This window comes from Myxocyprinus asiaticus, chromosome 14 (assembly GCF_019703515.2).
Source record: "Myxocyprinus asiaticus isolate MX2 ecotype Aquarium Trade chromosome 14, UBuf_Myxa_2, whole genome shotgun sequence".
In the NCBI taxonomy this organism is placed as follows: domain Eukaryota; kingdom Metazoa; phylum Chordata; class Actinopteri; order Cypriniformes; family Catostomidae; genus Myxocyprinus; species Myxocyprinus asiaticus.
Window position 1 is genome coordinate 44,408,353 of NC_059357.1, and position 25,363 is coordinate 44,433,715.

Genomic DNA, 25,363 nt, shown 5'->3' on the forward strand with positions numbered 1-25,363 from the left:
ATTCAGGTTACTCCAGACGGACTGAACATTCAATAAGTGTTTTGTGAATCACTTTGGATAAATGTATCTGCTAAATTCCATTGATTGGCTAGAGACTAAGTTCACTACATTTCTCACACCTGTCCACCCATATCAGTTCTGTTTGTATGGTTTAAAGTCAACATGATTTTGTTTTTCTTGTTGAATTTCTGCTTTCTGTCAGAAACACATCACATTAAGGAAGTAAAATGGGTTTTAAATGTCATTTCACGTCGACTTTAGAGAAGGGTGCTTGGGTGAGATTTATGATTGAGGTTTAGTAATCCAACCTCGCAGAGCAAATCATGATCATGATGAATCCGATCAGAAGCAGCAGGAGCAGCAGGAAGAGGTACTGTGTGTTCAGAAGAGACGCAGCAGAGCACGACGGCCGGTTCCATAGATACTGATCCACCGATTCGGTCAGACTGTACTTCAGAGGACAGAAGCCAAGGTCTCGCCGTGCCTTCTCGATCTTAAAGGTGTGGCTGACAGCGATGTTTCTCACCTGAGAGAGATACAGAGGTCACATGTTGTGTCAGAAATTGAGAACATGCTATCAGAAACATCAGAGATAGCAAACAAGCATTAAAACAAAATGAAAAGTCAACATGATGTGTCAAAAATAATGGCATTGAATTAACATTACAATCTGAGTGTACATCACTTTTTCACCCTGAGTTAATGTTGAAACAACATTAAAATTTCAGCAAAAAACAATCAATGTGAAGTCACTGAATCAATGTCAGAATTTGATGTTGATTCTACATCACATCTGTTGAATAGCTGTTGAAATTTCAAGAAATTATTCAAGAAATTTGGATAAAAACAATCAAATAAATAAAAACAACTTTTACATAGTTTCTAGAGTTTATTTATCTTCATCACAAAATTAATAACAATAAAAATAAAAAAAAATAAAAAATAAAAAGGTTTAGCTGGAGGCACTGGAGTAACGGCTCCCACACTCATTCACATCTAAAACAGAACAGATGAAAAACAGTAGTGTGCGCGCGTCTATGTGTTTTATGTTATGTTTCAGTTCTTTTATGTCATTAAAGTTATGTTGACTGTTCTGTCGGTTTCCGCCTCCTCCTTGCCCATCCTGAACCCGTTACACTGGTGCCGAAACCCGGGGAGGAGGGATGCGCTGTCATGGAGTCCTCGCCGCTGCCGTCCACCAGGGTACGGAGTCGCCGCTGCTGGCCACCGGGAGTCAGAGGAACAGCTGCCATCCGCCAGGAAAGGGAAGAGCCGTTCCGTCCGCCAGGGGTCAGAGGACTTGCTGCCGTCCGCCAGGGGAAGGGTGGCTGTCATCCACCAGATGGTGGAGGAGTGGCTGAGGACCAGGCGACTGCGTGTCCAGGGACTGGCAAGCAAGTTTTTCTCTCTCTCTTTCTAACTGGCTGGTTTGATTGGGTGACTCAGCGCCAGCCGTGCACCCTCACGGCCCGGCCACGCCCTCCACCTGGTCACAGTGACAAATCATTTTTTTGTAAGAGCTGTTAATTAAAAGTTGCATTAAGCCTTGTGCTGTGTTCGTTTTATGCTAACACATTTTGTGTTCCTGGTCAACAATGACCGGCCTACTAAGATTGTTTATAAATCTCTCACATTGCGTATATTATCACAAGATATTGCATTTGATCTTATTACCAACTTCTTTTTTAGTAATTATGACAGGTTTTGTTCTCCTTTTTTTTAACTTATTTTTAAACAATATATGAGTGATTCACTGAACTGAGCTCATACCGGGATAGTGGTTAACAAAACGTTAAATATATTATCACAATTCCCCCACACTCACGCAATTGTTTCATACTCAACAGATTCCTACAAGATAATCAGTTCACACAGAGACCATGGTCTTCTTTAGTATTCACTAGGTTTATCACAAGAGCAGGCAACAGCAAAGGAAACTATGCCACAATGTGCATGTTTTCTATGCTACTAGTTTCAAGTATATATTTAGAAATGGCTTATTTTCATACCACGTCTTTTGAAATGATCGGCCTTCAGTATTTTGGGGAAATCTAAGGACAGTTTGGCATGGTCCTCTATCAACAAACATTTTCACATAGCTGGCATTACACTTGGGATCAAAAGCTTGGTTGTGGATAGGATCTGTTGGATACTTTAAGGATGCAATTTTTGATATTGCCTGTTCTACACTACTCACAGTTTCCTCAACCTCATCCTCTTCTATCGCTTCCTCAAACTCAACTTTATCCACCGTTTCCCCTTCTGTGGCCTCTTCCTCTTCAACACTGACAGTGATTTCCTGATCATCTTTGTCATCTTTGTCATTTGTATCAGGTGTTGCCTCTAAAGCCTCCTCCTGTCTTTCAGTTGTTGCTTGAGAGATCTCTACTGCTCTCTCAGGTGTAACACTTTCAGCATCTGAGTTATGTGTTCTCTCTTGTGTTTTGCTTCTGGTACCTGGTTTTAACCATGCATTTAGCGATTTGCTACTCTTGGCTGTTTCCTGGCGCTCCTTCTCTTTCCTTTTCTGTAACCTTTCTTTTTTTGCCATTGTGCAGCCAAGCAACAGAATACTGAATTGCCTGAATACATTAATGTATTGATCAAATACATTATTATTATTATTGCTATTATAATTACACTTACCACACGCACACGTGCGCACCCACACACACACACACACACACACACACACACACACACAATAACTGATGGTGACAAGGACTTAGTTTCACATTTGAGGGAGGGCTGTCTGTATCATGCTAACTAATAGAATGGATAGTTATTAGATGAGGAGCCTACGATCAAAATTATGAAGTTACTGTTTAAGGCAGGACACTTTTTTCATGTAGTGGTCAATTTTGAGATTTTGGTCTATTTTGCTTCCATGTCTTCTTTTACTCTAATGGAAAGAAAACTTCCAAAAAACACATTTAGATGGTGTTTGTTTTAAGCTTGCTACCCTCCATCTGTTTGCATCTGTAGATTTCTTCTAAATGAACCAAAACAAGCTAATCTGCATATTTAAACACAACATTTCAGGGGAAAAGACTCTTGATGTAAGTCATTAACTGGGGAAGTTCTGTGGTGATATGCTTTAGTTATTTTGTTTATCCTATTCTCCTGCAGTGCCTTGTCAAATGTATGCAAATTAGCACATTTTAATTAGTTAACGCCTAATTTGCTTATCAATGTGGCGATTGTGATGATGTTATTAGACACAAATTTTACTGTATTCACCTATAGTGTCTCCATTTAAGTACAGTACATTAGCCTGTATGGTCATGATATATTGCCTGAGCTAAACTTTAGCTAACTTATTACATTAGCTAGTAGCTCATGAGTCATGCGTGTTAGCAAGACACAAGTTAACTACATTTGTCTTTTGGCTTTAGGCTAATTAGCTGTAAAGTCGAGTCACTGGTAGCTTAGTCTTTTGTTCATCACCACTCACCTCCACACAAGCCATGAAAAACACAATTGGGATAGGAGCTGGAAGGGGCTGCTGCCTGCCTGTCTGTGTCTGATGTGCCGAAGTGTGCTGCACTGCTGCGCGGAGACGCGGAGGGAGGGAAGGCATCGGAATTGACAAAGTCACATCTCCCAACCTGATATTTTGATTTTTTATTCAATAAATATATTTGTTTGACAGGGGAGCTGTGCGCAAACAGGAATATTTATATATATATTCATTTATAAAATTGTTTTAAAAAAGCACCCCAGAAAAAAGGGCACTTTCTCTCGAGGAAGAAAAAGGGCAGGTGCTCAAGCCCCCTTTGATGTCTATGTGTGCACGTGCCTGCTCATCTAAAGGATTGGGATGCTCCTGAACATTTCATATTTATGTATATTGTAGTCTAATCCATTCATTTCCAATGGCTGGTCATTTTTGACCAGGAACACAAATGTAACAAAGTGAAATAAAACCAACATCTGTGTTTTCAGATACCATATGTGAATGAAGTCAAAGAATTTTATTCCAATTGGATTAAGTAAAAAAAAAAAAAAAAAGTAATGCAGGTCAAAATGACTGGAACACAACATAACATTGGGGTTAATCGGCCAATAGTTGATTGTTCATTCTAATAATTGCTAGATCAGTCGGTTATCAAAATAATCATTAGTAGCAGTCATACATGAAAGTCTGGTGGTTGAAAACTATGGGGATAATATTTATGAGGAACAGTGGAACTGATTCAAACAAAGCTGGCTACCGAATCTCACCTAACAACAACTAGTCACCACTTAATTCTTGTATTTAACATTAATTTCCACAATGCAGGGAAATTTGTTTGCAACAATCCATCATTGAAACACTGCATTTTGCGAAATTGTAATCAAATTTAATCCTTTCCTTACCTGATATAACTCCAATGATGTGAGGCGCAGGTTGGTCCTTTCCAGATGCCAGGTGATCACGCAGTTGACTACAGATCAGTGTGTATTTAATGTCATTCCATTGTGGGGTGCTTCTCATTTCTTTAATTGTGCATCCTTATTTTTTCTTTGTCTTTTTCTTTCTTTTTCTTAACACCTTCCTCGTAAGACAAGAGCAAAGAATGCAAGGATACTATGCGAGTCCAGAATCAAAGAATGAAATTAAAGCAGTATGTGTGTAAAATGACCTATTCTTGCTCACTCAAGTGTCACTTCTAAATGCCGTCAATCACTGATGATTTTGCACCAAATGTTTTACCACTGCGCTTTAAGAGATCTGCCATAATGTTGTTTGAACTTTGTTAATGAAGACATTCCTAATAAATCCTAATAAAGCAAGATGCACTTTTGAAGTATGTGGTAATGTTTCTTCAATGACTTTAAGCACTTTTTAAAATTAATATATTTAATTAACAGGTTTCATGTGATCAAGGGCCTTACATGTGCAAAAGACATTAAGTATTAACAAGACAGTCCGTTTGCACCTAAAATAGGGATAAAGTGGCATAATTTTCAGAACCAACAGGTTGAGAACCAAAGAGATTTGGCCTTTTTAACATTCCTGACCATTATAGTGCCTCCTTTTGGGCAGTCTCCACCAAATTTTGCACGCTGCTTAAGAATCACATGATGCATATGTGTACTCATTTTGAAGAAAATCAGATGTGTTGTTCAGGGGTTATAGGCTTTTGGGTTAACTAGGCCACGTTCATCTTTTTAAACTACCCAGTTATAGCCATGTCAAATAAAAAGTACTTTTTTTTTCTTTCCGATAATTATTGATCTAGGCTGTGCACATATTCTTCCTGTACAGTTTTGTTGATGTCGAGTGAAAAACCTAGGACTAGTTTGCAAAAGTAGGTATTTTAAATTATCTCAAGTATTTATCAAACGATTTGATTCACACCAATTGCTCTTGATACAAAGTTGTACAGAATGAGGAGATCTATCACATGATATGTCTAACATGTCTGTGTGAAATACCACAGGATATACAATGGTTTACACTCATGTAAAACACGATTGCTCCTCCCAGTGGCCAATTGTTTTTAAATTTTGCACAGACCTCTTGGGTCAAAAGTAAAATAGGCCCACCATGTATCGTTCCGTTCGGCCTTTGTTGATTGGTCAGTGGTGGCCATGTGTTTCAAGATATGTGACTGTCCTCAAAGACCTTGATGGCACCTTGGACAAAGACACTGCAAAAGTTCATCAGACAAACAGTTCCATAGTTAGAGCTATTTTTAGGTTTGTCTTTGTTATAGCGTCACCTTGAGGCTGAGGCATGCAATTTTTTCTGTGTCCTCAGATTGACCACGTACATACGTTTTTCTAATTTGGTGAAAATATCTAATTTTGGCGTACCATTGCAACGACTGAATCGAAAGTTACAACTTTTTTTGATAATTATTAACATTGGAACTCCAGAGAATCTTTCTGTACTGGATTGGTTCCAATCAGGCAAATGGCCTAGGACTAGTTCGCAAAAGTAGGTTAAGCAAAAAATTCAAAATGGCGGAAAACATTTTTGATAGAAATGAGGCTTGAGTCTGTGACATACGGTTCAGGAGTTATGGCCCAAAATGCATTTTACTTTGTTATAGCACCCCCCATTGGCCGATCAGGGCTACTCCATGCGCCTGAGTAATGAGCAATAGTACTACCATCCTATAGTTTCAGGTCTTTAGTCCTTACGGTTTGGTCTCCATGATCAGTTTTAGCGGAGAATAATAATAATAAAAGTGAAACCCTACAATTGCCATAGGGTTTCAGAACTTCGTGCTTGAACCTCTAACAAGCCATTAAAACAAAGGGACAGAGAAATAATAAAGTGCATGAACATCATTGTTGTGCTAGAGAATTAATGTGAGGGCATTTGGTGTTTCAGCAAACAGACTTCTGTACAAGATGCACCTTTGTTTCCTCATAAATGAGGAAGCATCAATTAAGGGTATTGAGAAACACATATGACCTCGTGGTCATCAATAACAAATTTATAGGTGTGTTCGACTTCAATTGCGCCTTGCCTTACGATCTGCGAGGTTTGCCGGTGTCGTGTCGATTTAACATACACCCTAGTATGGTTTGGATAAGGGGTGGCTGCAGGGGTGGGCTTTAGGGATAGGAATCAATTAGGTAGTGGGGAGTACGAATCTGGTGGGGAGTCAGATTCCGACACAACACCGGTTATAGTAGAAGGAGTTGAAAAGATATGTGAGAGATTTGAAAAGATAATACCAATAGGAATCAGTATTTTTGAATCATTTTGAATTGTTTTTAAGAATAAACATGATGGATAAGATTAAGATTACATTGAAAACTTTTATAAAAACACAGATTTGTGAGAGTTTTGCGAACTGACAGTGTCAGAATAAACACCTTTGTAATGGCATACTATCATACTACTTTTACAGTTTCTGCCATAGATTGATTAAGTAGAAGTAGTAAGAATATTATGTGAAGTATGCCATTGCGAACTCAGCACATCATCGTTGTCATCGGAGAGTCTGGCCAATCGCAAATAAGCTTTGTCCTCATCAGAGCTTGTGCAGCCGCACTGGAGCAACTGCAGCGGCTGAGCCAGGCAGCTAGTCTCAAATCGCTCTCGTGGTACTTTGATGGCATACGTCACGGCATGCATTGCTTCAAGGCAGGCACCGATCGGTCTGCATGAAGTCGAACACACCTTGTGTTAGTTCAATGTCCTTGTCACCACCCATATATGCTGATAGCTTTTATCAAAATTTCAATGTTGATTTATAATACTTTTAACATTGAAAATTCGATCTCAACCAAAATGATGATTCTAATGAAAAATCAACGTCTAATGAAACTGTAATAACGTCACCTTGCTGTCTGGGCAGCAAAGCTATTTTAAAACTGCAGATCAGAAAGCTACAAGCTATTCACAATTGAATTCACAAATAAATTTCAGTCAAATGACTCTTTCAAAAAAGTAGTTAGCTACACTACAAGCTGCTACAAAAAGTAGTTAAATACATTGCCGCTACTTAATGGAATATTCCAGGCTCAATACATGTTAAAGGTGAAGCATGTAATTTTTTTTATGTTAAAATATGTTCCTCTATCCCAGTTTATTGTTCATTTACAACTATAAGTAAGCCATTTGTGGGTTTAACTTCCCCAAAAGTATAAACACTGAACCTCCCATTATGTTTATATATTGAGCGGCCCACTCGGCTCCACCCATCCCTTTTCTAGCTCAACCAATAGCTACTTGTTCAGCCAGGGGAATATGAACATCCATGGCAGACGTGAGAGGAAAAGAAAGTTAGCTTCGTCTACAGATGCTAAAGTCAAAATTCGAAGACTTGCTAAAAGACACAGAGACAGAGAACGGAGTGAAACTAGAGTGAACAATGGCGTCGCATTTACAAGGTGGAGGAAACACACAGACACACACACACACACACACACACACACACACACACACACACACACACATACACACATACACTACAACCAATGATGAGATGGTAAGTCGCTAAACACCGCCGCCTCCCCCCTTCAACAACAGCGATCTCGCCTAGGGTGCCAAAATGGTCAGAAACGGAGCTCTTGTTATGCTTACTAGATCCTACCTCACCGCACACCCAGCTGCCGTTCAATCCAGCAATGCTATAAGACGACCTGATTCCTTTGCCATGCTTTCTGTCCAGTGCGCATATGTATGTTATAGTGGTCTTGTTCATTACGACATTAAACGTTTATCATCTTTTATTTAGTATGGCCTATTTGTTCATAGGGAATCAGAGATTACAAAAGGGCATGATGAGTCTAGGGAGTGTTGGCAAAGATTGTTTGAAAACTTACTTTATTTTTGTAATTCCGTTTGGTGCCTTTAAGCTCAGTTGACAGCATTTGTGGCATAATGTTGATTACCAAAAACAAAACAAATTTTTTTAAAAAAAGCCAAAATCGTGGTTACAGTGAGGCACTTACAATGGAAGTGAATGGGGTCTGTAAATGTTAAAATACTCACTATTTCAACTGTATAGCAACAAGATGTAAAAATTCTACCAGTTAACTTGATTTAAGTGTGATAATATCACTTCTGCACCATATCAGTGTAAAGTTATATTCAACATAACAAGATCGTTGCCATGATGACGCAACGCCGTAAACCCTGTTAGCGATTTTATCACAATTGACCACTGATTTGATCAGTACAGTCATGTAGAACAGATTTTATCATGCTAAAATGGATTATGTTTACATCTATACTTTTGAAACAATGTGCTTTTTTAGCATTTATGGACTGGTCCCATTCACTTCCATTTAAAGTGCTTTACTGTATTCGCGATTTTTGCTTGTTTTTAATTTTCACCACACTCCTCTCTATATAACAATACTTCTTTTGAATTCCATGCTATTACTACCACAGACCACATCTCAAAGACAGCATGATCATGTAGGTTTACACTCTAAAATCCTTCCTCTCTGAACATGCCACACCACTGCTTGTCCAGTCACTTGTCATAACTAGACTGGACTACTGTAATGCTCTCATTGCAAGCCTTCCTGCATGTGCAATTAGACCCCTGCAAATGATCCAGAGTGCAGCAGGACGTCTGGTCTTTAATAAACCAAAGAGAGCACATGTTACACCACTCCTTGTCTCTCTCCACTGGCTGCCGGTTGATGCACAAATTCAAAGCTCTGATGCTGGCATACAGAACGGTCACTTGGTTTGCTCCAGTATACCTAAAAACATTTCCGCAGAGCTACGTTCCCACCAGTAGCCTGCGGTCGGCTAAGGAATGGTGCCTTGTTGTACCAACACAAAGAGGCACCAAAACACTTTCCCAGACTTTCGGTTTCATCGTACCACATTGGTGGAATGACCTTCCCAACTCCATCCATGAAGCTGGCTCACTTTCTGTCTTCAAAAAACGGCTAAAAACACATCTTTTCCATGAGCACTTAACCAGTCACTAAATAAAAAAATAAAAATAAAATAAAAAAAACGTTGTAATATAGCACTTTTCGTACCACTAAGATGATTAGCTTATAATGTATTTCTCTTTTGTAAGTCGCTTTGGATAAAAGTGTCTGCCAAAAGAATAAATATAAATGTAATGTTTTAAATAAACAAGGGAGGAGACAAAATTATTTTCTGTGGTAATCAACATAATGCCACAAATGCTGTTGATTGAGATTAGCTTGTACTGTATGTACTGTAATAACTTAAATTCAGTCTGTTTCTCAAATAAAGTTATCTTATGCCTTCGAAAGGCTTGTAAATATAGGGCTTGGATATGTATGGACTACTTTTATGGTGCTTTTTGTGCCTTTTTTGGAGATTGACCTGCCCCATTATAAAAAAGAGCACTCTCAAAAGTTATACAGGCTTGCAAAGACTGTGAGTAAATTACTATTATAATGTTTTTTTGTTGTTGTTGTTGTTTTAAGTGTTTCTGTCAGGCACAACGCTGAGAGATTTGGCTTCAGGTTTTGCCTTCACCAGATTATATTCTGAGGTCTTTAAATCTACTAATGGCTTTAATGACCTCCTTTTACCTGGCATTATCTTTACATAAAGCTGCACCCTTGTGCTCTCCTGGCACGATGCAATGCCCCCACAGTCTTTCTCCCCTTACCAGTCTACAGATTGGGTATCTACATGGAAAATATCCACTGAGCCAAGGGCCAGGGCAGGTCCTGACTTACCCCCCAACCCAACATACTGCTGTCTACACCACTACACCAGGGCAACAGGAATTATCTTAAAAGCTCATGAATATTAATCAGGTGATATATAAATAAACTCAAAGCAGAAATGCAACATTTCGAGCAGAATTACCTGTTAATTTAGTGGAGTATCTGTATTAACTGAGCTTCAGACGTGCGTGCTTCTCATCAGTGTAATTGCATGTTGATTTCAGACACACTAAAGAAGTTTACTGAAGTTTTTGTGCATGTACATGTATGTGCTTTTTTTTTTGCATTTTAGATCTGCTTGTTATTTCCGTTTAAAGCCACTCTTAATCGACACTTGTTTCAAACTCTTATTTTAGCACAGTGTTTGATTGACAGGTGAGGGGTGGTGCTTTGCAGCTTTTCGGGATGCATCAGGACCATGAAGCTATAAAACCTGGAGAGAGCTATACGTTAGCATCCCCATTCATCTCTATGACTGTGCTCAGCTAGCGCAGGGTTCCCAGAAAGTTCGCGAAACGGAGGCTGCCATCTTTGCTCATGGGTGCTCAGTTCCGGGATCGGGTGTCACATGACTGATCACTCGTCAATGGGAATAGATAGGGAAAAATATAAATCAATTTCATGCTTTTAAGAGCCATTCAAAAACAATCTGTCACCGGATGATGATGTGCTATAATGTAATGAAATAATTTAAATTGAAATGTTTCTTGGAAAAAAGTGATTTCATCATAAATCACGGCTACTTTTGAATAACTGTCTATGGAGAAACATGCTTTTTGCTATCAGGTGGTGTAGTTCCAGCATCTACCATCAGGTGCAATCAGGGACCTGCTAACCAACCAATTCCTGACTCCCTGATCAGGACAGATTAGCGTTTACACCTCAAATGTGTTACATCAGTGGCGTGTGGTCAGCCCCTTCAAACCCTTCAGAGAAGGGGTGACATAAACAGTATGATCACACGGGAAGTTGGCATACTGTTTCCAAAAGTTCCGTTACCCCAGGATTGGCAACAGTATGCTGACTCACTGACATGCCCTATCTCCCATCGGACATAATTGGAACGGCTCAACAATAATTACTTTCCCTCATGGCTCGACTGGTAGCGTGTTGCGTCAGTTACATGGGAGACCAAAATTCAATCCTCATTCAAATGAGGTTGTAATCACGTTTGTACAAACAATCATGAGCATGATAAGGAGGTTGCATTTTTGTCCATAACATTGCATTTTGTCTCTACTAATGGTAAGGGTTAGATTTGGGTTTTGGTTGGGGGGTAGATTAAATAAAATAAGCATTTCTCTTCACTGTTTTACACCCTGTTCAGCTTAAAAAAATTCTTTTTACAACTGGCTTCTGGCAACCTCTCCTGGATATAAATGGATGTCACACTTGTTTATATGCTCTGAAACACTTACCGCTTTAGCCTCTGGAGGCAGTGTTTTCAAATTGGCTAAAGACAAATCGGCACACACTTGCCGATTTTTATGTGAGACCAGGGTGGACATGAATTGAGACAGAAACGTTATTCAAATTATGAAACGCTCTTCCCCGAGTTTATTTAACGATGTACGGTATATGCAATTAATATATAAATGTATTAAAATACAGAAATATAATTTCTTCAAACTTCAAAAAACTACATAACTTCAAAAAACTACATAAATGTAATGTAGACTACCTCAAATATCTTAGAACTGTTTCTTCTGATGGAGCGTAAGCAGTCTGTGACTGTGCTGCGTCACAACGTGCCCCCTTCAGAGGATTTTTTTTTTAAAGGGTTTTGTGATTCAGTTGTATTAGCAGAGTGACAGAAAATATGTCATATGTGTTAATTTCACCATGCGGGTTGGTCTTCAGCTGTTTGCCTCCTTCGTAGATCTCGGGAGAAGGGGTTACGCACTGAATGAACGTAAAACAGGAACGTTTTTTCCTTCAGACACGTTTGAGGCTGACGATGAACAGTGCTACAGACAGAGAGCAAGCAGTCTTAAAATCAATGGATGATTTTACAGGGAAGAATCCGCATGACATTATTTTCTTCAAACGAACTGACTTATTGACAACATTCCTGCGACGTGTGCGATCGTAAATGCTCAGTCAAAGAGACTCACACGATCACCATGTCAACAGGCTCCGTTGAGTGCTGCTCCCGAATAAAAAGGTATGTAAGAAACACAACAGAACAAGGCCACAAGGCCACCTGTAACCATAGTGACAGTGACCAAAGTAAATATTAAAGATGGCGCTGTCCATATACTGGTACGTCGTTTCACAATTGATGTCGCATTATTAAATAAACGAGTTCAATCGAGCAATCGAGGTGCGAGTTTATGCATCAGACCATAATAATCCTTCGGCAGCTTTGAATGTTTTTAAACCAAATGCACAATGCAGCATATGTGTCGCATGGAAAGCAACTGCGGGATTTTCGGATGACTCGCAGCTCATATCTCCTCCATGAGTTAACATGATATATGGGGTTCTTTGGCATCAAAAAGTATGAAAACCCCTGATCTGGATGGTACTGTACATCTCACAATTGTAACAAGAGAGGGGCCTCTTTCTAAGATATAATGCCAAAATAACAAGAACGTTTTTTGCAGGACCACAACTGCGATTATATTGTGAGTTCCCTTTAAGTTTTCTTCGAAGAATGAAAAATTCCACGTTTTGGATTATTTTGAGGGGGAATGTGTCTTGGAAAGCAATAATCAGAGCATGATACTTTATTAAAATGACTAGTGCCATCTAGGGGACAGAAAACTACAACACACATATACTGTAATGTTAAATGCATATAATGTGTATAATGTATAACGTATTGGATACTGAATAAACAAGTTTTATCAAAAAGCTTTGAAATTGGAATGGATGCGGTAGCCATTGTGTGATTGACAGACTAATTTCCTGGGTTTGTGTGTGTGTGTGTGTATGTGTGTGTGTGTGTATGTGTGTGTGTGTGTGTGTGTATGTGTGTGTGTGTGTGTGTATGTGTGTGTGTGTGTGTATGTGTGTGTGTGTGTGTGTGTGTGTGTGGGCGGGTTTGGGTGGTTTACGAGGACGAGGTTTTATAGGTTACAAACTGGTAATTACAAGGGTATTATGCTACAAATGTGGTTAATGAGGGCATTTCTATTGTCCCCATAATTCAAATCGCTTAAAAAAAAAAAAAACACAGTCTAATCGATGTTTTTTTGAAAATGTAAAAATGCAGAAAGTTTTTTGTGAGGGTTAGGTTTAGGGGTAGTGTTAGGGTTAGTGGATATAATCTATAATTCATACAGTATAAAAATCATTATGTCTATGGAGAGTCCTCATAAGGATAGCTGCAGCAACGTGTGTGTGTGTGTGTGTGTGTGTGTGTGTGTGTGTGTGTGTGTGTTCCTCAGTAGCACTTTACCTGTATGTCTCAACCTAAAGTTCCAGCAAGGAGCTGGTGCTCATGTTTTATTCACACAGCAATCATCAAACCTGCTGCCATCTGACCAGAATCACCCCTCCAGGCCGTGGCTTGTGTTTCTCATGAATAATGTAAGACACAGCAGCAGTCCACGCCCAGCTCTACTAACTCAACTCTCGCTCCCTCTAACTTTAAACTAACTTGATTCTTACCCGTTACTAGGGGTGGGCAGTATGACCAAGAATTTTTTTTTATATATATATTCTAACGACCTTGTGATAATGACTCTTTTTGGATAATCTAGTGAATTAAATGCTTTACAAATGCAAGGTACTTTATCTAATTTGATTATTTGAAACTTATTAGAGGCAAAAAAAAAAAAAAACAAAGAAAAGAAAAGATTATTCATTACAAATGTTTTATACATCTGGCATCGGTGCAAAAAAATCTTCACTTTTTGTAACACTTGAGCTAGAAACAAAAGATTCAAACAGTAAAACTAATATAAAACAGATATTTCAGACTCTGAATTCTGATTGGATGAGCAATATTAAAATACCCGACTATAGACACCTGTGATGTACATCAGCAAGTTCTGACATATGCAAACTCTCATCTGTATCTCTTTCATTAATTTGAGGGCAGGAGTGCTGGAGCTGCTGTTAATGTTAAGGAGAGTTAAAGGAAGCAACTAGGTAGTGCTGGTAACCTTGCGGTGACACTATAGCGGTTGCCATAGCACCAGAATTATTAGTGTATCACATACACACACACACACACACACACAGAGTAGGTCTGAGCAATTTAGCTAAAAAATATATAGTTTCAGCCTTTTGACAATATTCTACACCCAGATAGCACATGTACATCTCCAAAATATCTGCTTTACAAACATTCTAAATCGGGATATGGATGTATGTATTCCTGATAACACACATACAACACCCAGACGTCTATTTGATGTGTTTATTTACATCTGGAAGATTTTTTTTTTTTTTTTTTTTTTTTTTACATTGTTTGCTCATCGTCTGTCAGACGTTTGTCAATAATTATGTCTCAGATGTCAATAAGACATTCAGCAGATGTCTTTGAGACATTTATGATTTAGAATTTTTGTAAGTCAGGGCCCGTATTCACAAAAATTCTTAAGGCTAAAATTAGCTCCTAATGCAGAAATTTAGGAGCAACTCTTAAAAAACAGAGGGGTGTCATTACTAATTTTAAGGCTCGTAAAATCAGAATCAGAATCAGAATGAGATTTACTGCCAAGTATGCTTCCACATACAAGGAATTTGTCTTGGTGACGGAAGCTTCCAGTGCACAAACAATACAACAACAAGAAAGAGATAGTAAAAAAAAATGTAATAAAAATAAAAAGTGAATAGATATTAGTATATATAGAAATACACAATAAGACAAAAATATCTATATATTCACATTAAAAACATTATATTAGAATATTATTATGACATTGGCTGTTTAAAAATGCATCACCTGAATCACAACTGAGTTGATGTATTTTAATAATATAATATTATAAATATTATAATGTTGACATTGACCTTTAAAAAAGGTATCGCCTGAATCGCGAGGGTGTTTTTATTATTGTTAACTTAGTTAGGGATGCAGATACCTCTCCCAAAACCTGAAACATCCCAATTACACAAAAGATAAAGGTTTTAAAAACTCTGCGCTCACCGGCCACAGCCAAAATTAAATCGTGTAGCGCGGATAAATTGGGAATTTCTGTCATCCGTCAGTAGAAAAATCTATCAACTATATATGCTCTCTGCAGACCACACAACGCTGTGGATTCCTGTGGATGCTCGCTCGTTTCATTACATCAACACAGGATGAAGAAATGTTCATCAACCTGTCCACCAATCACTGAGGGCGATTTAAAATAGCGCGCTAATAAAACGTGACGTCATCCATAGCAACGAGGTCAACTCCGCCTTACTCTTATCTTAAGATTTCCTTAGTAAAACTTGCTCTTAGCAGTTTTGTGAATAGGTTTTAAGTAAAAATTCCTAGCTAGAAACTCTTTGGAGAACTCCTAGTGGTAAGATAAAATCTTTGTGAATACAGGCCCTGATCTTTTTAAGATGTTTAGCAGATGTTAACTAGAATGTAATACTTTCCAGATTAAAAGATCTAAAACAGACATCTCAGAGATGTATGTGATCTATTATGTATTTAGTCTGAAATGGATTTAAAGTTCTTTTTAAATCACGGGAAAAATATAGTTAAGATCAGTGCATAATTTTAATTTATATGCACCATTTTTGAATGACACAAACAAATCAGAATTTTTAATCGATTCAATAAGAACTGATCATTTGAACTGGTTCATGAAAGTAAATCAAACTTACCTCTAACTCTTTTTGCTTGTTTAAATCAGAGACCCATTAAAACATATTTAGAAGCATTCACAAAGACAGCACCTAGAGATACAAAGCAACTGGAAGTCATTTATTTTCAGTGAGTGCTGCTGATTTGAGGCGATGTGTATGGCAGCAACTGTGGGCGACAAAGTTGAGCAGAGCTTAACTTTATGCAAAAATGAGCAGAGACATGATACATAGGATTGCCAACTGTGCTAAATTGAAATTTTGATAGGATAAAGTGAAGAACTTGCATTGAATATGTTAGCTTAGCAGGCTAATCAGTTAGCATGTTAACTGAAAATAAAAAGAGAACCATTTAATTTGTTGCTATGGTTATATCACATATAATAAGTCATCCACAGGGTTGGGAAGGTTAGCTACAGATTACAGAATACATGCTGTAAAATGTAATTTGTAATGTATTCTGTTAGATTACTCAAGGTCATGAACGTAATCTAAATACTTTGAATTACTTTTCAGCACTGGTTGATTTTTTCACTTTAAATTCTTATTAAGAATAAATCTTTTGCTGAACGTCTTTGCCCTAATATCAAAGGTCTTACTAGAGAAAAACAATTATGTTCTGACATGAATTTTCTTCATACATTTCATTATAAAATATAATCATACCTGGTAACAGATGCATGTAAAGTCAAGAAATAGCATTTTAGCTTAGCATAAAGCTAAATGTTCACATGACAATTTACACAAGGTTAAAATGTTCCGCTGCTCCAAACTTCAAAACCCCACAAAGTGTATACTACAACATCTTTTTCTGATTGTATGTGGATTCTGTTCATAGAATGAGGCAGTAAATATATTATTTGTAGCTTTCTATACAATGTTAAAGTTAGCATTGGTTAGCATTTCTTGTAAAAATACCCTAACCGCATTAAAAACATTCGCAAGACATGTATTCATGAATTTTTTGGATTATTGTTTCATCTGCCAAAGCGTTTATAACTGTTTTTTGTTAAGCTGTTGAAACACAATATAACTACTCTATTAATTAAAGGTGCTGTAAGTGATTTGAGCCATTCTAGAATTCCCACAAGCTGAGCTGATGGATTAGTCACACCCCCTTTTCAAAACCCCACACTCCAAAAATACCAAATTAGCTTTATTGAGACTGATATTGAGCAGAAAGGTTTGTCAGAAACAACAGCAGCAAAATAGCGGCCTCAGCTGACAACTGTTATGAGCAACATGGCATAAAAATGGAATTAAGCCTCAATAACTCGCTGCAACTACAATACTATGAGAACGCAAAAAATGATTGACAGGTCGAAAGCGTCAGAGACCACGGCACACGGGCTCATTTTTGTTTGCTGTTTACAGAGCCTAGAGCTGTCACAGAGGCAGGTGAGATACCTCAGGACACTTATTTCATTCATATCTTTCAGGGAGTAGGACATTTTTTTTTACATACCTTTCCATGAAAAAATAGCTTACAGCACCTTTAAGCTCCCAAGGGAAAGTTCCTCAATGATGTCAAATCCACCTTTTCACTCACAACAGTGTGAAAGCGCTCGTATGAATGTAACACATCATAAGAAAGTGTTTCACCGCTGTTCAAATGCACTTTGGATCGCATCATTTATATGGAGAAATGTTTTCCAACTGAATAGACTAAATATTAAATTAAACAATTTACAATAAAAGGCAAAGTAATCTCTTCAGTAATCAAAATACTATTTGAATGTAACTCTATTATGATTACCAATGATTACAATTGTAGCTGTAGTGGAACACAGTTACTAATATTTAGCATTTTAAATACGTAATCCTGTTACATGTATTCCGTTACTCCCCAACCCTGGTCATCCATAGCTTACACATCATCCATACCTTACAACATAAATCTTCAAGCGATACTGGTAGGATTTATTAACAGGCACCGAATCGAATACCCAAAACAATGATATCGCTTCGGGGCTCCTAGGGGGCTGGTAATGACACCAATGATTACATTTCAATCAGTGTGAACTAGGGTTGCCAACTGTCTTGCATTAGCTGGGATGTCCTATATTCTTGCCAAATTACAGCAAATTGATTTCATTCATATCACAGTGGCAAGATGCTTGAAGGTCCTATGCTTTAAAGTACTTAAGCGTATTCGCATGGTCAAAAGTTGGCAACCCTAGTCTGAATGGGGCCTTAAAGCTTATGCTGTCTGATATCTTAAAATCTGATGAAAATGAATGACTTCCACTCACTGCAAATCACCATTAGTGTGAACACCCCATTGCGCGCTCATACTTGTAAGTTGCAAAACAAGGAGGAATTGCGATACTAGTCTAATCATTGAACTTTTCACAATTTTGCCTAATTCTATATAGCCAGCAAAATCATTACAAATATATAGTGAATATTGGCTATATCTTCTAGTCTCAACTACCAGTACAAAAACATGTGTTTTGCATATAGCAGACACTGTGTGTTGTTAAAGAGATGACTAGAGCTCCTCTGGGTGTGTTTGCCTTTGTTAACGTTATTTAATTTCCTGTAATTGTGGAGGAAGACAGAAATTTCATCAAAACAACTTCATTAGAAAAAGGCAATTAGAGCAAACAGCAGCTGTGGGAATGAAGTTCAATACTTAGGGTTAGCTGTTTGTTCCAATGAACAATAGTAGTCAGTGATGCTTGCCTAACAAACACCACAAATTAAGGACGGAAGGAAAACATTTACCTCATTTCTTGTCAGAAGCAATGGAATTTCCACTATAGGATTCAGAGCCACATGCAATCGCTCCATGAGAATTGCTGGGGAAAATGTGAAAATTAATTTAGCACATTCATTTCACAATTCGAAAATATATTTAATTAGATTAAATGCCTCCAGGCACAAGAATATAAAAAACAATTGAGCAATAAGAGAACAAGTTTTAAACTGCTATTATTGTCAACTTTTCCCCAAACATTATAATCACACCACAGAACAGTTTTTATTTAAAGGTGAAGTGTGTATATTTTTCAGTTAAAATAAATCTTCTATCCTATGCTTATTATCTAGCGACACCTACAAGTAAGCCTTTCATAGGTTGATTTCCCCAAAAAGTGTAAACACTGTGACACTTTCAAAGCAATGTTCTGTTTGTTGGAGCATCCCGGACAGCCCGACACAACAACATTACCTCAAGCAACGATGTGAGTTGGGGGTGGAACTATCTGTTTGAAGACAGGGGCAGTGTACAGGAAACCATTTTGAAAAGTCATTCTTTTTGGTGTCATTAGTGCTGCAGAACTTCCGCTTTAAATTTTTTATTAAAATTTTATTTGAGGGTCCCACCTGCTGAGTAGACCAGAGATACAGGAAGGTGGATCAGTGGTCGATTGTAGCCCAGTCTTTCAAACTGAAGAGAGACAGAGGTATAATAGGGGGAAGAATCTTTAAATATGTACAGCTAGTTAATTAAAGATGTTTGGTTGCATTTCTACTCACCAGAGGCGTCAACCACTCAAAAACATTGACAGACTCCCCATCATTGATAAAGTAAGCCTGTCCACTCTGAAAACCACAAATCACTTGTAAATACATCACAAATAGTGTGTGTTCAAAACCGCTTATTGCAATATAATTAATATTACACACCGCCACAAAGTTCCTTTTTGCAGTCAGTCCTTCTGCTGCTAAAGCATGAGCCATAACCAGATTATCTACATGGACCCAGTTCATCTTGGCATTAGGATCCCCAAAGCAAAAGCTGAACAACCTCCTCTCCACATTCACCTAGAAGGAGAGGAGACGTGAGAAGACATGAGACAAGAAAGGAAAGAGAAGAGAAGAGACGTGATATGATGAGAGAAGAAATTAGACAAGATGACAACCCATAACGAAACAAGAGGAGTTGAGATGAGATAAGATGAGAAGAGATTACATGAGACAAGAAAAGGTTACACAAAATGAGATAAGACGAGATGTGAAGAAACAAGACAATTGACAAGATGAGATGAGACAAGAGACAAAAAGAAATGAAGAAATAAGAAACAAGAGACAAGACAAAATGTGATAAGAGGAGATGACATGAGTAAAGACAAGAAAAGATGAGACAAGATGGCAAGAGATAAGACAAGAGATGAGAAGAAACAAGAAGATGAGAGATAAGACAAGACAAGACAAGGTAAGAAAAGATGAGATAAGGTGAGATGAGATGAGAAGAAACAAGAGAAGAGATGAAAAGAGACAACATATGACAAGAAAAGGTGAGACAAGATGAGATGAGATGAGAAGAGACAAGACATGAGACAAGATGAGATAAGACAAGAGTGAGACAAGGCGAGATGAACCAGACAAGACATGTGACAAGATAAGGTGAGATGAGATGAGAAGAAACAAGAGACGAGATGAAAAGAGATGATATGAGACAAGAAAAGGTGAGACAAGATGAGATGAGAAGAAACAAGACATGAGACAAGATGAGATAAGACAAGAGTGAGACAAGACGAGATGAGACAAGATAAGGTGAGATGAGATGAGAAGAAACAAGACAAGATGAGAGACAAGACAAGAGACAAGATGAGAAGAGACGACATGAGACAAAAAAAGATGGCAAGACACAAAAAGAAACAAAGTGATCAGAAACAAGACAGGATGAGATTAGAGGAGACAACATGAGACAAGACAAGAAAAGATGAGGCAAGACAAGATGAGATAAGATAAAGTGAGATGAGATGAGAAGAAACAAGACAAGAAGACAAGATGACATGAGATAATACAAAAGATGAGAAGAAACAACAAGACAAGAGATGAGACAAGATGAAATGAGAAGAGATGACATGAGACAAAACAAGAAAAGATGAGACAAAATGAGATGAGATAAGATGAGATAAGGTGAGATGAGATAAGATGAGATAAGAAACAAGACAAAAAGACAATATGAGATGAGACAAGAGGCGAGATAAGATGAGATAAGACAAGATAAGGTGAGATGATTAAAAACAAGACGAGACAAGATGAGATGAGAAGAGATGAGATGATATGAGACAACACAAGAAAAGATGAGATGAGATGAGATGAGATAATATAAGGTGAGATGATAAGAAATGAGACAAGAGATGAGACAAGATGAGATGAGATGAGATAAGGTGAGATGAGAAGAAAGAAGATGAGATGAGATAAGGTGAGACGAGATGAGAAGAAACGAGAAATGAGACAAAATGATATAAGATGCGATGAGAATAAACAAAAAGAGAGAGACAAGAAGAGAAGAGAAGAGACTCTGTTAAATACGGTGCGCACACTGAGATCAGTGTGAGAGAGAGAGAGAAAGAGACTCACCATCACCCTATGTAAATGTCTCCTCTCTTCAGGACCGTAGATACCAGATGGACGCAGCGCACATGTGCGGAGAAGACCACCACCTATAACAACAATACAATATATTACCATATTACACATGCAAACTATCATTGGTCTCCATTTATTTCTTATTTTATATTCATAAACTAATACAAGAATGCCTAAATAGTGTCCAAATAAAAAAGCCAAAGTTTGACACTTCCCTAGTGGAAATCATATGGGCTTTTTAATGGTCAACACATATCCATGCTGCTAGATAGGTGTAACCCTTACAAAATAGATCTGTGATGGTACCATATCATATGGTATTACCATGATTCTTTGATATATACCATGGTACTACATTACTTATTCATGTACCATTCCATTGCATAAAAAAATATGAGATCGCTTTAATATCTCAGTTGTTTCTCCTAGACAGCAATGAGTTAAAATGAAAGTCTCCTGCTTTTCAAAGTTTTCTCCTGAGGAAAAACCCTGTAATCTCATATGTGTCTCCTCTAGAGTTTCAGAAGGGATCTTAAAAATGTCTCAAATTGTGCTCAGATCTGCCAAGATCCCAAAGTCAGCAAGCAAAAGTCAGAGATTTCAATATGAACTCAAACATTTCTCATCAAATTCTTTTAAGACCAAATTATTTGAGCTATCCATATTAGTTTCATTATTCTATACTCTCATGACGAAATGTCCGTGGAGCGAATTTTGCTTTAAAAGTAAATGATTTGAAAAGTCTGTTATCATTTACTCATTTCTTTATCTTTTTTTTTTTTTTTTTTTTTTTTTTTTGAGAATGTCTAACATGCAAAGGGAGTTTTCAGTATGTCCGAGTTGTGGTTAAAAAAATTAGAAAAGCACCATAAAAATTATCATTAAAGTAATCCTCTATTTGTGCGCTGTATTAAAGGTTTTCTAATGCCGTCTGATAGCTTTGTGTGAGGAACAGGTCTAAATGTAAGTCTTTACTGAATGATTAGCATTCCCATCCCACACTTATTCAAGACTGCTGCCTCAAGCAGTGTTACGACAGATTTGACATCAGTGATGTCAAAAGCCATTGGCTCTTGTGTGCCTTGTGACTGATTTGAATGTTTGGATGTATATTTTTAAATAAGATGCAACAGCCTTCACGGAGAGGAAGATTTTCAGCAATTAAAACCTTTCTGTTCCTCACAGGGAGCTATCGTGTGACTTCGGAAGACTTTGCAGTATGAGCATTATATTGTTGAGAATTGGTTTGGTTTAGGCATAGGGGTGGGGTTAGGTGCTCAAAAGTATCTAATAATAGTAAAATGCAAATCAAATTATTGTGACTGAATTTCATGTCTGTTACATGTTTTATATTGTTGATAATTTGTTGGGTTTAGAAATAAGGGCTGGATTGGGCCAGTTAAAGTATCGACATAATAGTATCCTGTATTGTAACTAAAATAATGTATTTCTAAGCATAATAAAATATATTGCAGTTAAACACGCAATAATATCCAAAAATTGCAGAGCTTGTCACAGAATCTTCCTAACTGAGGAGAACCGTTTTGTCTGTAACATTTCATAGCTATGGTCGTGCCTCGCTTATGAGCCTACCCTGGCATGTCAACAATTGTGTCATGTTTTTGGAGAAACATCTGAGACAAAGATGATACTTACATGAAACACAGCTTGAGAACACCATTAAGTGTCCTAGGCTATGAAAGACCAACGTCTGGGATCGTATTTACATGGTGCTCCAAGGTACTTCAAACGATATCATGGTACTACCATGATACATGCCAAAAAAACATGGTATTAACATAATACCATGTTAAATATTTGAAAATAAATGTGTGCATTTTCCATTATGCCACAAGGAAGAACTTCGGTTATAATCAGCCGAGCCGATAACGGCACATTTTGGCAGATTAATTGGCCTGGCCGATATATCGGTCGAGCACTATTTTTAATCACACAACTGACGCTACTAACTCAACAGATTTTACTTATGTTATTTAAGAAATGTAATACTTTTCAGTCTTTGTTCATCAAACGAACAAGGGAAATAATAAAATCGAAACTGTCATTTGAAATGCCTTCAGACTGATTGAAATATGTTCTTCTATAAAACAGACATGAGTGTTCGTCACGTTGTGTTCTGCATGGGGGTGAACAATTATCAGCACCAAGCCCACCAACCCAAACACACACACAGAATATGCTTCAAACACAGCAGTGTCGAATTCACATAGTGCATGGCTTTATTGTTAAGGCTGGGTCTAAATTTAAAACGGTGTCAGCAGGTCTGGTTGGGTTGAGTTGCAGGCTGTGGTCATTACCATAGCAGCCGTTACCTCAGTACTTTACCAGCACTGGACACACACACACCTTTACACACACACATGATATAAGCAGGGTACATGATACCACTTGCGCTTATTGCTATTGTATGCAATAACAGGATCGACTTCAGTGACCAGCAAGTTTCCATTTCCGTACCTTTTACTGATCTTCCGTTGGCAGCGAGCACCATGCGGTCGGCGATAGCTTTAGTCCTGGAGTAATGGTCTATGTGCTAGGACAAAACAAACAAGTTAATCTTTTAATTAACAATAAGACCTGACGATCATTAGAAAATTGTCATGCCCTGGACATAAATAATTAATTTCCTACCATCGGAGCAATTCAGTGTTGAAGTACAACCCACTGTAAATTCAAAGAATGTTTTTGCATTTTTGTGTTCAAAACAGTTTTTAAAAAGTGTAACAGAATGGAACAAAATGCAATCGAATCTCAAAATGTGTGATGCAACGGTCTAGAGCATGTTTTACATAGACCAAGAATTTAAAAAAAACAGCACCAACAGAACACAAGAATACGATCTGAGTGAACGCCCCTTCAGTCTACTTCGGATAGATTGACTAACTGGATTGTAAAATGCGAACCATGTACTCTTCTCATCTGCCACAATAATGAAGTCTAATGTCTTTGAATTATCTACATTTGGGGACTTTTTTCAGCAAATATTGATGTTTGCAGTTAATTGTCATTAATTCAATTAATTAATCTACATTTCATGTAATCAATTCAATTACATTTTTCAATTGATTGACAGCCCAAATAAATACCAATATTTGATCTTCCTGAGAGCCTGATCTCATGAAATTTACATGACCATGACAACATTTTTGCAAACCAAAATTACGTGCTGTATTACACACTTGGCTGCAGTCTCCCAGTGAAATGTCCAGCGGGAGGGACCAAAAGTGTGTGAAATAATGTTGTACTCAGACAAGGTTTTTTTAGGTGAATTTTAGATGGAGGTTTTAATGAGTAAAACACACTTCCCTAACCTAAAACTTTAGCCTAAACCTAACCAAAAGTGTCCTAAAAAGGTAAATAAGACATGAACAAAACAGACATCCTTACCCAAAACCAACACCTAAACCTTACCAATAGTGATCATGTCGCAAATGCAACATAAAAAGCAAATTTTCTGAAGCAACCACATCATTTTGTGTCGTTTCTATGACACTTTCGTCTCACGTGTCAGCTTTTGTGCTTGGCTGGGCTCGAACATCGTTCCTTCATGTCTAAACCCTTACAAAAATCAAGAGTTCATAGCAAATTATTTTCACATCCAAATTAGCTTTGTAGCAAACTTTCAGCAAATTGTCCATTGTTGCCATAGGGTCAGTGAAGAGCTGGCAAACATTTGCGGTGAATCTCATGCTCAGTTGCATGTGAAAATAATGAGTGGCAAGTTTGCAGCTAGTTTGCCAGAACTCTGGATTTTTTGTAAGGGAAGTCCAACACTTTATCAGGTAAGCTATCACAGAAGTTAAAGGTGCACTCATTAATGTTTTCCTCGTTAAAAAAGTTGAACTCCTAAAGACATGAATTGTAATTTTGCAGTTTATGTATGAAATCATGAGCACTCACATTAAAATAAAGACTCCAGTCATATCAGTAACCTTATAAAAGCTGTTTTATTCTACATGGAGAGAGTCCACACATGGGGGCTGCCATGTTAGAATCACATGACCAGCCGAATACTACTCGCTTAATCTCCGTAACCGTCCTGTTATTTGACACTTTCACTCATTGATTAAAGTAATCATGGTTGACTGTGAATACTACATTTCTACAATGGCATCTGAAACTGAAAACTATTGATTTTAAATGA

General features: G+C 37.7%; 1 protein-coding gene across 1 annotated transcript in view; it reads right to left on the reverse strand.

Annotated features, from left to right (window-relative positions):
• Window positions 1-295: 295 nt before the first annotated feature.
• LOC127452268 (putative short-chain dehydrogenase/reductase family 42E member 2) overlaps window positions 296-25,363 on the reverse strand; it is a 36,601-nt gene continuing 11,533 nt past the window's right edge. Inside the window, exons 5-11 of the mRNA XM_051717609.1 lie at window positions 23,677-23,752; window positions 21,190-21,272; window positions 19,504-19,641; window positions 19,354-19,419; window positions 19,201-19,264; window positions 18,601-18,674; window positions 296-526 (exon numbers count right to left, since the gene is read on the reverse strand). Of these exons, the coding sequence (XP_051573569.1) occupies window positions 296-526; window positions 18,601-18,674; window positions 19,201-19,264; window positions 19,354-19,419; window positions 19,504-19,641; window positions 21,190-21,272; window positions 23,677-23,752 (732 nt within the window). The remainder of the gene's footprint in view (window positions 527-18,600; window positions 18,675-19,200; window positions 19,265-19,353; window positions 19,420-19,503; window positions 19,642-21,189; window positions 21,273-23,676; window positions 23,753-25,363) is intronic.